The 14,521-nt window shown below is 32.3% G+C and overlaps 1 protein-coding gene across 1 annotated transcript in view; it reads right to left on the bottom strand.

The window, feature by feature from the left end:
* LOC126885591 (uncharacterized) overlaps window positions 1–14,521 on the bottom strand; it is an 88,774-nt gene that overhangs the window by 11,113 nt on the left and 63,140 nt on the right. The window contains exon 3 of the mRNA XM_050652189.1: window positions 4,095–4,371. Coding sequence (XP_050508146.1) covers window positions 4,095–4,371 — 277 coding nt within the window. The remainder of the gene's footprint in view (window positions 1–4,094; window positions 4,372–14,521) is intronic.

The raw sequence follows: 14,521 nt of genomic DNA, 5'->3' as shown, positions 1-14,521 counted from the left end.
TTTGGGTCAGATTGTTCTGTGATCGGGCTATTAGCCACCAAAAGAATAACGAAAATTTAGGAAAAGTGCCGATTTATTTTCCAATATTGTCTCATTTTAGCTCGATACACTTGACCCAGCGATGCACCAACTTCTTTAAAGCTTTGGTTTCCTCGAAAGCGGTACCGACAATTTGCAAGCGCAATATTGAGACGAATGACGTCAGATTTCGGTGGAAAATTCAAGGTTGTTCATTGCGGCAATGAAATGTGTAAACTCAGAAAAAGTTAGTGCTGTTTTGCGGTGAAAACGAGTGTCCATGGACAAGCTCGATGTTGCTCTTTCTAGTAGTGCTAGATGGTGAGGAATCAGAGAAAAATATTAATAGAAGGAGTGAATCTGGCCATTTTAAAAATAGAACTGTAGAGGGAGATACCAAATATCGATTTGTAGCCATAGTTTGTAGCCCAAATAGACCAGTTTTGCCATGACGACATCGGAGGTTTGAGCCGCTGCATTGTCATGGTGGAAGAGCACTTTTTTCTTTCCTAATTGAGGCTGTTTTTTCTACAAGTCGGCGTCAAATCGATCCAAGAATGTGTCGTAGTACATTCTTGTGGCCGTTTTGCCCTTTTTCAAGAAGTTGATGTAGATCACACTTTGTGAATCCCAGAAAAAGGTGGCCATCATCTTTCCGGCCGATTGGACAGTCTTCACTTTCTTTGGAGCACGTTCGTGGGGTGACTTCCACTCCACTATATCGACCGTGCCTTTCCTATTGACATTGCTCTGAAGTGATCTATGTTCACAGTGTTCACAGTGACCACAGCTCTTATGCGCATAATTGTGGTTAGATATCTCCTAGACATGAAAGGAAAGTTGTTAAACCATATCTATTATAGTCTCTGGTAAATTATGTTATTAATTTTGAAATTAAATGATTTACAGCCGTTTTTCAATGAATTCAGTGACTAGCAATGTTACAATAATCACATACGATCTCACTTTGTACATTCGGAGCATTTTTCTCTAAATAAGACTGTAAAAATTGCAAGTATAGTCCAAGTAATCGCTCTAGAAGACTTTTTTGATTGCACCTACCGGTTTAAGCAAGAAAAAAACCTTTTTCACACCGAGCGGTTCTCAAAGAGAGACTCGTCTATTGGTTTATGGCATTTTAGATGTTAGTTGGGAATCAGATCTCTATTAAAGTGTAGTATAGTTTTTAATTTTAAAAATTTTGAACGGTAGGTATACGTTAATTTTAGATTTAATTATGTTTTTATAAAATTCTTTTAATATCAATAATTCTAACAATACCAAGAGTAATTACAAAGGCTATTCTACATCAGTTATCAATGCAATATTGCGGTAAGAGGGAGGGTCGCTGTAAGATTAAATGTAAATATAAAATGGTTAAAATTAATTTTAGCACATACTATGTGTCCTGCTTTAACGGCACCTATATACCTAATAGTCTAGTAAAATAAAATTACACTACATGACTACATGTAAATCAAAATGTAAATTCGTACAGGTTGAAACACATTTTATATCAAAGTTTAGGTGGGTACAAAAGATATTTTCAAGAAAGTATCCAAATCATACAAGGGGATCATTGTTTAAATAATTTTAAAGGGGTCATTTTTGCAAAAAAATTACTTTTTTTACTGCTGAGGTCATTCAATTACTAATTAAGGTCTATAGGATTGTTTTCTGTAAAGTTGAATGGTAAATGTTTCACATAAAACTTACTAAATTAAATTTGACCCCCTATTTATTTAAATAATTATACATAAAACTTTAAAAACAAATTTGCAAAAAATTATTTTTAGCGTTTTAAATAAGCACTATAAAATATCTTATTTTACAGGATACGTTGCGCTATGTTATCAGTATAAATAAAAAAAAATTGGTCCAAAAATATTTAATATTTTTAGAGATATTGAATTTGTTTATTAAATGTTACTCTATTTTCAATTACAAAAACGCGATTGTTGCCAAAGAAATATTCACCTGTATTAAATCTCATTATTTTTATTTTTATGTACATTTTCGATAAATGTATTGATACAATTCAAATTTGAATTAAACTTCCCCCTGAAATGGCATTTGAAAATAATTCAAATTTGTTTATAATTTGTTTTTTTAATAACGTCGCGGGGATTAAATTTTTTGAAAGGCCGTTTGGATAATTGGGTTCCTGGGAATTTTTCACTAATTAACAAATTTTTTTATCTTTTTTTCCTCTTCTTTTTTTTTCTTGGCATTATATTATTACGGGCCCTTTTTGGGTTAAGTTTCATTAAAAATGTCCAATCTCTAAGTTGTAGATTCTAGACCTAAAAATATTAAGATTGGTCTAAAATCACTTAAATAAAATGTGGCTACTTACTGAGTTACAGGGTGTTTTATTTAAAAATTTAAAAATTATTTTTACCAAGTACTTTCAAACTATTTGACTTATCCTTATCATACTTGCAAGAAAGTGTGGGTACTATACAATCTACTAAATTGTGATCAATAAAAGTTTCTAGCTACCACCAAAGGCGTACGACAGGGGCCAGTTAATGGTTGACCCTTCCCAAATTCTACGCCACTGAGGGAATTACTATTTTAGCGAAATTTTTCGATTCTCCAATACTTTCCATGTAAATAATATACTCTTTACTGATAACGATTAAGTCATTAGTTTTCGAGATATTGGACGTTAAAAATGAAACGGCATAGTTGTTTTGATTGATTTATTCATTCATTTTAAACTTCCAATATCTCTCAAACTGATAACTTTATCGATACCAATAAAGTTATTTACATACAAAGTATTGGAGAATCTAAAAATTTCGCTACAATAGTAATTCACTCAGTGGCGTAGAATTTGGGAAGGGTCAATAATTCACTATCCCCTGTCGTACGCCTCTGGCACTAGCTAGAAACTTTTATTAATCACAATTTAGTAGGGTGTATAATAGCCACACTTTCTGCCAAGTATGATACGGATACGTCAAATAGTTTTAAAGTACTTGGTAAAAATAATTTTTAAATTTTTAAATAAAACGTCAGTAAGTAGCCACATTGTATTTAAGAGATTTTAGTTAAATCTTAATATTTTTAGGTATATAATCTACAACTCAGAGATTCGACATTCTTAATAAAATTTAACCCTAAAAGGGCCCGTAGTAATATAACTCCAAGAAAAAAAAGAAGAAAAAACGACAAAAAAATTTTGTTAATTAGTAAAAAATTCCCAGGAATCCAATTATCGAAACGGAATTTTAAAATATTTAACCTCCGCGACGTTATTAAAAAAACAAATTATAAACAAATTTGAATCATTTTCAAATGCCATTTTAGGGGGGAGTTTAACTGAAATTTGAATTTGTCAATACATTTATCGAAAATATACATAACAATAAAAATAATGAGATTTTAAGCAGGTGAATATTTCTTTGGCTACAACCGCGTTTTTGCAATTGAAAATATAGTAATATTTAAAAAACAAATTCAATATCTCAAAAAATATTAAATATTTTTCGACCAATTTTTTTTGGTTAATAACGGTAACATAGCGCAACTTAGTCTGTAAAATATGATATTTTATAGTGCTTATTTAAAACGCTAAAAATAATTTTTTGCAAATTTGTTTTTAAAGTTTTATGTATAATTATTTAAATAAATAGGGGGTCAAATTTAATTTAGTAAGTCTTATGTGAAAGATTTGCCCTTCTACTTTGCAGGAAAAAATCCTATAGACTTGAATGACCTCAGCAGTTAAAAAAGTAATTTTTTTTTCAAAAATGACCCCTTTTAATTATTTAAACAATGATCCCCTTATATGATTTGGATACTTTCTTGAAAATATTTTTTGTACCCACCTAAACTTTGATATAAAATTTGTTTTAACCTGTACGAATTTACATATTGACTTTTTTTATTTTATTAGGCTATAAGTAAAAATAAATATTTTTAATTTCATATTTAATTATAATAGCAGAAAAACCAGCTGTCGCACTATAGCTAAAAGCAGATCTACCTAAACCTACAAATCTGACCGTTTTAATAAGAATATACTAGCCTAATGGCTTTTAGATGATTAATGGTAAAGATGCACAAACCTGCAAAATGAACTTTCTCCACCCTAAACTTCTCAGTTCCTGGTGACACTAATTGGGAGTACGCCAGTTGCACGCCGTGGTTTAACACATGCACTAACACTGCACAAGTAGCAACTACCCAACCCCAACCTCCCTCGGGATAATAGTGACGACGTAAAGTTGTTGTTTTTCGGGCATCCAATGGTAGTTCCGGCGGTAGAAGTGAGTCTTTGATACCACTGGATCCGAGACGACCGTTCGGAGAACTAAGCGCGTAGTGATGGACAGGGCATCTTATCTGAAAACGGTATTTTATATTAATATTCTGTCGCTTTATATATTTTATTGCATATACAAGTTCAGAGGTGTAAGACAGGGATGCATTCTCTTCCCAATACTGTTCAATTTATATTCAGAAAGTATCTTCCAGGAATACGAAAGCGGCATCAAAGTAAATGGTACCTGGGTCAATAATATACGATACCGATGCGAATGACTCTTAATAGCGGAGAATATAGAAGACCTCTAAAACTTTTTTAATAAAATTTAAGAACATAGCAAGAACATGGGACTTAGCATCAACATAAAAAGACGAAGTTCCTTATAATCAGCCATCAATTATATCAACATCAAAATGCAAGACTAGCATATAACAATCAAAATGTAAAGCGCGTAAGAAAATTTAAGTACCTGGAAACCTGACTATGTGAAGACTGGATGTCGGACATGGAAATTAAATGTCGGATAGAAAGGGCCAGAAGCGCCTTTAACCCGGTCTATATAAACATTTGAAATAACAAAAATTGCCGGAGAGTCAAAACAAATAAAGTTTTAAAAGTCCCCATCGATCCCATGTGTGCAACAAAAGTTATTCGGGGTCAAAGGTCAAAATTTGAGATTTTTTGGATTTTTTTCGAAAACGGTAAGTTTTATCAAAAAAGAACCTTAAACCAAAGTTGTAGATCTTAAAATTCTCTACAAAAATAGTCTGCTATTTTTTTCCTAAGACTTGCCATTCCTGAGATATCGCGATTCTAATAGTCACATTATACATGATATGCACACGTTTCCACACCACCTGAGAGGTAGTGTACCTGGCGCGTTTTTTTTTTACCGTGGTTTCCCCTGTAGGCTTACTCCACTAACTGTTTTGACAATTTTAGGATAATTTAAGGAAACAATACCGATCAAGTTCTAGATATTAAAAAGACTAAGTTTTCACTCTAATGGCATATAAAACAACACAATGCTATTCTAAACCCCACCAGAATGAAAACAATGGGAACCTTCTCTGGTTACACCTCCGAGGCTTCTACAATTTGCAAGCCATACGGATGCTGAGACTAAGGAAGATGAGGGAATTCTACAATTTACAATTCACGTCCCATCTGCTCAGCGCGATAAAGTTCCAACGCGAATGGTTCCCTTCATACTCCACACAGAGTAAATGTAAATCAAAAATTCTAGATATTACCTTATTATTGATATTGATTATTGATATTGCTATTGATTATTAGGTTAACTATTGTTTTGATTTCTTTGGACATTTTAATCAGATTCATATTCTTGAAAGTCTACTTCAACAGTCTTCTTCGATTTCATCCTTCCTCTTCCTCTTGCTGGATGTTCAAAAATTGTTCAAATGTGACTGAGTCATCATTGGTCTCTTAATTAAAATCACAGGAGTCTTCCTCTGTTGTACTAAACTGGACATTTGAGCAAGATTGAACTTGGCAATTGGTACACGCTAGAGAACACAGCAAACCGACTTTTTTACATCCACATTTGGCACTACTTACAACCTTTTTTGCAATTGCAAAAAATAGTTTTAAGGAGTTTTTCTGGAGCAGGTGGGAGTAGGGTTTTAATCGGTTATAGAGTATTATTTATTAATTTTCAACCCTAGTCTTCTGGATTCAGTTCATTGCCTAGTAATGTTTGAACTTGATAATGTACTCGATACAAATGTTGAAAAGCAGATGCTGATGTTTGATGAAGACATGATAGTTGTACTTGTTTTTTGTTTTGCGTATTTTTTACAAAAGTTAAGTATCGGTATTTATCAAGACAACTAATCTTTTTTGGAGCTCCATAAACCGCAAGAAGAAAGCGAATTCCTTCCGTAATTATTGTTTGCGGTGTGGAATCAAGTTCTGTAAAAACTTTACAGCAGTGAGTCAAATCTTTTTTTCGAATAATTTAAGTACTAACGTTTTGCCCCTTCTGTACATTGCTGACGTAGTGTCGCAGCCGGTTATCGCATGTAAAAATAAAATGTACTTTTGGCATTTGGGATAAGCCGATAAACTTTTCGAAGAATTTATCTCTTTTCGCTGTTGAGCCCTTCCAGGTTTCAAAAAATAAATAATTTTATCTACTGGAGTCCTTGCAATAACCAGTACTAACAAATCAACATCTTCACCAACTACAATTGTTGTGTTTGTTGCCTTAAAATTTTCAATTGCTGTCTCAATTATAAGCACATCTACGTCATTTTTAGCTTGTTTCACTTAATTTGTCAGTTAACATGGAAATGAAACGAGATTTCAGATTCGGTTCCAGATTCGCTGGAACTGTTCTATTTTCATCAAAGCTAATCTCGGAACCCGATGATGTTTTTGTAGTTCGACGACGTTGTTCTGCAGCTTTAATATACTTTGTCGAGCCACTGTAGCCGTTAAATACCACTGTCACTGTAAGCCCGTAATGTCTGCTAGTGCTAAATGATAGATGCTTGTAATAAGTACTTATTCACTTGAACTGAACCTTTAGCACTAAAAGAAACAGATAATATGAACAAGACCTACGGACAATACTGTAAGCATTGTTTAGAATAGACAATCTGTTCTTTTTTAAACAATGGTATAGCCAAATGTTTTTCTAGGCCACGTGGATAGAGGAAATTCAGTTTTAGACTGGTCATCTTGTGAAGAAATATTTTCAGAATAGTATATATTATATAAAAGAGACACAAATAGGCATTGATACTTGTCTTAAGTGCCACATTACGTATATACGTGGCTTATACGTGCATATAATGTATAAAGTAACTTTTAAAATCGCGATATCTCAGGAATGGTAACTCTTAGAAAAAAAATTGTAAGGACTGTTTTTCTAGAGAATGTTAAGATCTACAACTTTGGTGTGATATTTTTTTTGATAAAACTTACTGTTCTCGAGAAAAATCCAAAAAATCTCAAATTTTGACCTTTGACCCCGAATAACTTTTGTTGCACACATGGGATCGATGGGGACTTTTAAAACTTTATTTGTTATGGTAAACTCTAGCTCTCCACCAAAATTTGGCTCTCCGGCAATTTTTGTTATTTGCCAACTCGGATTACTTCATAAAATTCAGAAACGTCTTCACGACCTCTGACTTTGACCTGAACCTAAGACTAAGACACTAATGCCCGGTTGCACCAACAGATCTTAAGCTTAAGTCGAGAATATCATAAGAATTAATATAATATAATTATAATATATTACAATAAGAATACCATAATATAATAATAGATATAATTGATAATAAGGTAAGAATCTAAAATTATGGTGCAACGTAAGTGATACTCAAGGAGGCCCTATTTATAAGTAGATCTTAGCTAAGCTGGAGCTCAAGATCTGTTGGTGCAACCAGGCATTAGATGCACGAAATGCTATATTAGGGTCGGTGCTCCTATATGGCATGAAATAATGGACTTTTTTTATTTACATAAAGCCGCATCAACCATGGAAGGTTATTAGCGGATGTTGAACAATTACAATATAATTATTACATTTTATGAAATAAATGTATATCTTTAAGATAATTAATTGTACTGAATAAATTATAAGTTAATATAGTCTTCAGCTGACTTGGTTCTTCAGAAATGTTGTTGATGCTTCGTTCGTACGAGTAAAGTGGACATTCTATAAGAATGTGCTGGACTGTTATCGGGCATCTACACTATGAGCATTGTGGTGGTAGCTCTTTGGTTATTAAGTACTTACGGGTTAATATTGTTTATCACTTTCTACCTCAGAGGACGAATCAGTAACTGTGGGATGTATATTTTTTCTAAGTCTTGTCAATTTATTTTTTATGCTACGGTCTGGAATATGATCATGAACGAATAGTAAAATTTCTTTAAAATAATGTATATCGGTTGTGTAATTTTCTACTATAGAGGCAGGATTTTTTGAGTTTAAAGCATTACATATAGCATCGCAAATAACTGTAAATTCTAAATTAAATTTCGGGGATTTAGATTCGACTTTACCTTTAATAGATTCCAGTGATTTAAGAATATCATGTTGGGAGACTTTTGGACGCCTAACTGGATTTTTTGGTTTGGAAAAAATAATTGGGTCGTCTGGATTTTCAGGAGTGTCAGGAGAGTCAGCAGATATTTGTCTTTTTGTTTTTTGATGAGGGGGATCAGTGAAGTTCCCTGGACCGCACGAATAACAAATGAAGAAATCACAAATGAAGAAATCCTGAGAAGAATTGGTACAGAACGGCAACTGCTATGCACAATTAAACAGAAAAAAGAAACGGCCTACCTGGACATGTAATTAGAAACGAAAGATACCAATTTATGCAAACCTTAATTGAAGGAAAGATCAAAGGAAGAAGCGGACTGGACAGAAAGAAAATGTCATGGCTCCGTAATGTCAAACAATAGACAGGGCTAGCAAACATAGGAGACCTCATATACACTGCAAGGGACAGTGAAAAATGGTCAAACGTGATCGCGAACATCCATTAATGGATTGCATAAGAAGAAGAAAAAGAAGAATTAAAGTTCAAAATATAGGTATTGGCACTATATTTCAGAAAACTGATAATCATGTCATGTGATACGATAATGATAGCAAAATGTTTGTTTGACTGGTCATTTAGAAGAAAGAAGCAGAACCATGCTCAAGAAGCAAGCTTGTGTTTGTATATAAAGTGGTTCCATGACATCTCGTAACGCGACAGTTCGTAATCCCACAAATGGTAACGGACAATTCGTAATGCATATAATTAAGACACAAATAACAACAGGATTTGTACCATCAAAAGTAGTACAATGGGGATGGATACCACTCACCACCACAATGGTCAGTGGCGTACTAAGCAGGGCTCCGCGGGTTCCGTGGAACCAGGGCCCGGGCCCCGTAGGGGCCCTCTATAACGCGCTTTTTGCCGTTTTTGTTTCTAATTTGATGGAGACAGTTTGAACTACACAAGTACACACTAGGAAATGTAACTGCTTAATAAATTTTAACTTTTGTGTAGGTTGGTACTTATAAATAAAAACAGAGAATACCTATTCATCAAAAAATTTAAAAACAAAATTTATTAAGAAACACAGGGAACTGGATATAAGTGCGAAATTGGATGAATGAACTAATTCTAGGCATTTTTTTTTCAAGTCAATATAATACTATTTTCGACGAAAAGTCAATATTATACTTCGAGTTATTTGCGAGTGAAAAGGTTTATTTTTCAACGAAAAAAACAAGTATTTTGTCAAAAAAAAAATATTATTAGCAAAAATATAAGTTATAACAAAGTGAAAAAAATGGTGTATGTATAAAGTTTGTAGACCCAGTAGAAGCAGAGTTGTAGCTAATGAAAAGTGGGTTTTTACTAGTCAAATTCCAAATCAAATATTTCAACGTGAAATAACCAAAAAATCAAGCACTTTTCGGGGAAAACTCAACTTTTTAAAGTATTTAAAAAAACCATTAATTTTGTTTTTAAAAAAAACTTCGAACATTAAAAGTAAGTGAGTCACGCTCAAAATATTGTTGGTCCCTTTTATTTTTTGGTAAAAAGAATCGCTATAATCACCCTCTAATTAGCATCCAAATAAAATTAATCGTTACCGCTTCACAAATTACTTTACTTATTTATTGTTTATATTGTTCTGAAGCTATTTTCTTGTGGCATTTTTATAATCAACTAATTAGTAGTATTTTGTATTTTGACAACGAAACCCGATTTGGGATTCGAAAAGTTAATAAAATCATTTTTTGATAAAATTCTGGCTTATTCCTATTAATAATAGTTGATTATTGTTTATAGTTTATAAGATCTGTAAGATTAACTGGTTCAAAGTGCTTATTTTTGAAAAGGCTGTAGTTATCTACATGGGCTTAAACGAGTCACTAATCACGAGTGTATGCAAATTTTGAACATCAATATCTTAATCAATTTTTGTCTTAAGGAAAACAAAAAGTCCAAAATACTCACAATAGCAAAACCTATATTTTTTTACTACTTGAGATTTTTGGTATCACCAATAACTTAGAGAAACAAACTCTATTTTGAACGTTACATACTTAATTTTGATGTTAGAAACTAAAAGAAAACAAAAATAAAGATTTTTAAACACTTTAAAAAGTTGCGATGAGTTTTTCCCTAAAAGTGCTTCAAGGGAAATTCATTTTTGATTTTCATTACATTTTAAATTTGACGAATAATAACCTACTTTTTATTACCTACAACTCTGTGGTTTTTTTGTTGAAAAATAAACATATTCACTCGCAAATAACTCGAAAAGTATTAACTTAGTGAAAAAACACTATAGAACTAAAGTGTAGAATTAGTCAGTTTATTAAATTCCGGACTTATTTTGAACATATGTTTTTTAACCCCCCGAGAAGGGGTGAAATTCACCCCCACTGCAAAAGCACACATCGGCACAATATCACTTTTTTCTTTTACATGTTAGCTATATGTATGCCTTTCAAGCAGTTTTTTTAAAATTGCAGCAAAAGCCCTGAGTAAATGAACTATACATAAAGCTTGAGTTTTTATAAATATGTATGTACATACAGTGTGTCAATTTTAAAACTTACAATGGGCTATATCTCACGAACAAAAGCTGATATCGAAAAATACTTGAAACCGTTTCTAGGATAGTAAGGGGGAACTAAAATGACATGAAAGAGAACTCACCCTCATCAACCCCCTAAGGCCCACCCACCGCAACCAAAAAAGTTTAAATTGCAAACCCCTACTTGTGATACATCATTGAAAACACTATAAAAAATTCTATCCAATGGTATAAATAATAATTATACAGGGCGAAGCAATAATTGGGAAACTTTGGCTTAAATGAAAAATTTAATAAGGTTTTTGTTGAACTACAAATTTGTTAAAAATGTCAATTAAGTAAATGTTCAAAGTGGCTTTCGTTGTTTTGTAAACAATAATACAAATTCTGCACGAACTTTGGCAAATGTTGTTCTTGTAATAGCGCGACATGCTTGCGTAATTCTTTCTCGCAATTCCTCATGTGACGCAGGTTGAGTTTTATAAACAACTGACTTGAGGTAACCCCATAGAAAAAAGTCAGGTGGCGGTAAGTCTGGTGATCTCGGTGGCCACTCAATAGGACCTCTTCTTCCAATCCATTTGTTCGGATAATTAGTATCTAGCCAGAGCTTAACTGGACGTGTCGATGCAGTAGGCTCTATTGCAAAATTTCCAAGGACCTCAATTTGGGATGCTTCATTCAGTAATCTTGGGGGATCATACAAATGATGAAAATTAATGACATTTAAAGGTCTCAAATAAAACAAAAATTATTGTATCTGACAGAAACCAAAAAGCAGGTGTTTTTAACTTATTTTGAAAAAACGGCAAATTAAGTTTTTATACAAAAAAATGTACCGACGGACATTTATCATTCACAATAATAGTCCGGGAGATAGCATTACAAATATAAAAGTCATGGTAAGCCAGCTGATATTAACACCCTGTATAATTATTATTTATACCATTGGATAGAATTTGTTATAGTCTTTTAAATGATGTATCACAAGTAGGGGTTTGCAATTTAAAAAATTTTAGTTGTGGTGTGTGGGGCCTAGGGGGTTGATGGGGGTGAGTTCTCTTTCATGTCATTTTAATTCCCCCGTACTTTCCTAGAAACGGTTTCAAGCATTTTTCGATATCAGCTTTTGTTCGTGAGATATAGCCCATTGTAAGTTTTAAAATTGACACACTGTATATGATATGTTTTATGATATATGATGATTTATATTTAATGTTTATTAAAAACTTTTGATATACAATGTGTGTTTTTATTGGACCAGCGGGCCCGCATTCCAACTGGAACCATGGCCCGCTGATCTATCGGTACGCCACTGACTATGGTACAGGTATACACTCAACTTTGCAGATGAAAGTCAGTACAAACTTTCCAATTAGTTTTCAATTTTCTTGGCGGAATCATTGGCCATATCTACAATTGGTCTTTTTTAAGGGGTTTTCGGTTATAGTCTTTGGTTGTTTTTATTTATATTTCAGTATTATATGACAGTTACTTTTCCAAATTTCATTAATCTTAACCCCAACAAAAAATAAATGTTAATTGTTTGTATCAGAAAGAAAATTAGCGAAAATTAGTTGTGCCGGCTTTTTGGTACATTCCAAAAAGGATACTTCGTGGCCCCCCGTTTATTGCTTGTCACAACTTTTCCTCTGTTACGTAAAATAGGTAAACGAACCCCAGGAATGCAAAGGAAAAATCCCTACGTCGGTATACGACATTCTGGAAATGTTAGCGAAAGAATAGTGGGGATTTTAATTATACTTTAACGAGTATGTTTCCGTTGCGGGATAAAGGAAACTAAAAATAGGTAGGGAACGTTTTCATAATAGAGAATACGAACAATAGCTAACCAGAATATATTATACATAAAATATTGTACTATTTTAAATTTTAAAATACCTATGATATTAATCTAGCTCCTCTAACTATTAAATATTCCGAGGTTTTTCTTTTAAATTTTAAGAAAGCCAAGAGAAACATGTAGGCTATTGATTATGTTCAAAATAAGAGAGCTAAAAGGAACTACAACGTTAACGGGATTTTATTGTCTCATATAGTCAACGGACATCTATATTTGAAAGAACCGCGGAGTGCTACCATTTAAATGGGTGCGTTTTTGAGAAAAGGGTGAATTAGTCCCTAGGCACAGGGTGAATTAAGGTTAGTTCCATTCATTTTTGGTACAAACACTTCTGCAGGAAAATTGTTCCAGGATAAATTTACTACCAAAATATCATATTTTAAAGTCAAAAGTATTTTTCTTTACAAAAATACATTCAAAATAAAAGCAAGAAAAAAACTCGAAAGAAAGCAATTTTGTTTTTAGCCCCATAACTTTTTTCCGCAGGGATATAGGTATAGGCATTGCTTCAGTGAAAAATAACTTCCATCCTTTCTCTTTAAAATGGCGTTTGGTAGAAGACTCTAGGATTTACAGTTTCCAAAATAGAATTTTTCAAAATTTGCCGCTCACAGAATTTTTGAGCCATTTTCCCCATTATTTCACAAACATTGTTCTGTAAATTTTTTCTACGCATTTCTAGGTATATGCAATGGTACATTTAGTAGACAGAGAAGTCAATTACCTCTAAAACGGTCTACAGTATAAGGTCGTACCACTATTTTTAAACAAGTTATGCTTTTTCAAGGTTTTATGCTTTTAATGATTTTTGATATTTTTTATGATTATTTTTTAAATTTCTCAATATGACTTTTGTTCTTGTACATTTAAGTATATACATTCTGGAATAAAAAAAGCTTATTTTCTTTACTTTAAAATGGTGTATTGCAATCGCCTCTAGGACTATTTTTAAACAAGATATCCGTAGGATATCCAAGGGTATCCGTAATTTAAAAAAAAATTTAAAAATTTTTTATTTTTTCAATTAGAAGAATATAATTGCATATTGTAACATAATTTTTGATTCCAAATAACTTTTCTTAATAACACTTTTCGATATTGTGAAATATAAGGGTACTTTACTCTTGAGTGAAATTCATAGTTTTTAACATACCCCGTACACTATTGATAAAATTTTATATCTGATGATTACATCTTAGGTTTTAGACTATGCAGAGCATTTTATAATGAATAATTTTTTTCATAAAGTTAATAATAAAAAGTTTTCCATATGGTTCCAACTTAGTGTGACCTATTGCATGTGTATATGTCAAACTTTGAAAAAGCATATCTTGTTTAAAAATAGACCTAGAATTTTTACAATACAGCATTTTAAAGCAAAGAAAATCAGCTTTCGTTTTTATTGCACAATGTGTATACCTAAATATACAATAAAAAAGTTATAATGAGAAATTTAAAAATAATCGTAAAATATATCAAAAATGATTAAAAGTGTAAAACTTTGAAAAACCATATCTTACTTAAAAATAGTCATACAGCCTTCTACGATAGACCATTTTAAAGGTAATTGACTTTTCTTCCTACTAAATGTAACATTGCATATACCTAAAGCTGCGTAAAAAAAGTTACAGAACAATGTTTGCGAAGTAACAAGGAAAATCGCCCAAAATTGTTGTGAGTGGCGAAATTTGAAAAATCATATTTTGGAAACTATAAATCATACAGACTTACACCAAACTCCATTTTAAATAGCAAGGATGGAAGTTTTTTTCTGT

This window comes from Diabrotica virgifera, chromosome 5, assembly GCF_917563875.1.
Source record: "Diabrotica virgifera virgifera chromosome 5, PGI_DIABVI_V3a".
NCBI classification, from domain to species: Eukaryota; Metazoa; Arthropoda; class Insecta; order Coleoptera; family Chrysomelidae; genus Diabrotica; species Diabrotica virgifera.
The sequence above is the reverse complement of the archived record's forward strand: the minus strand, read 5'-3'. Positions and strand labels throughout refer to the sequence as shown.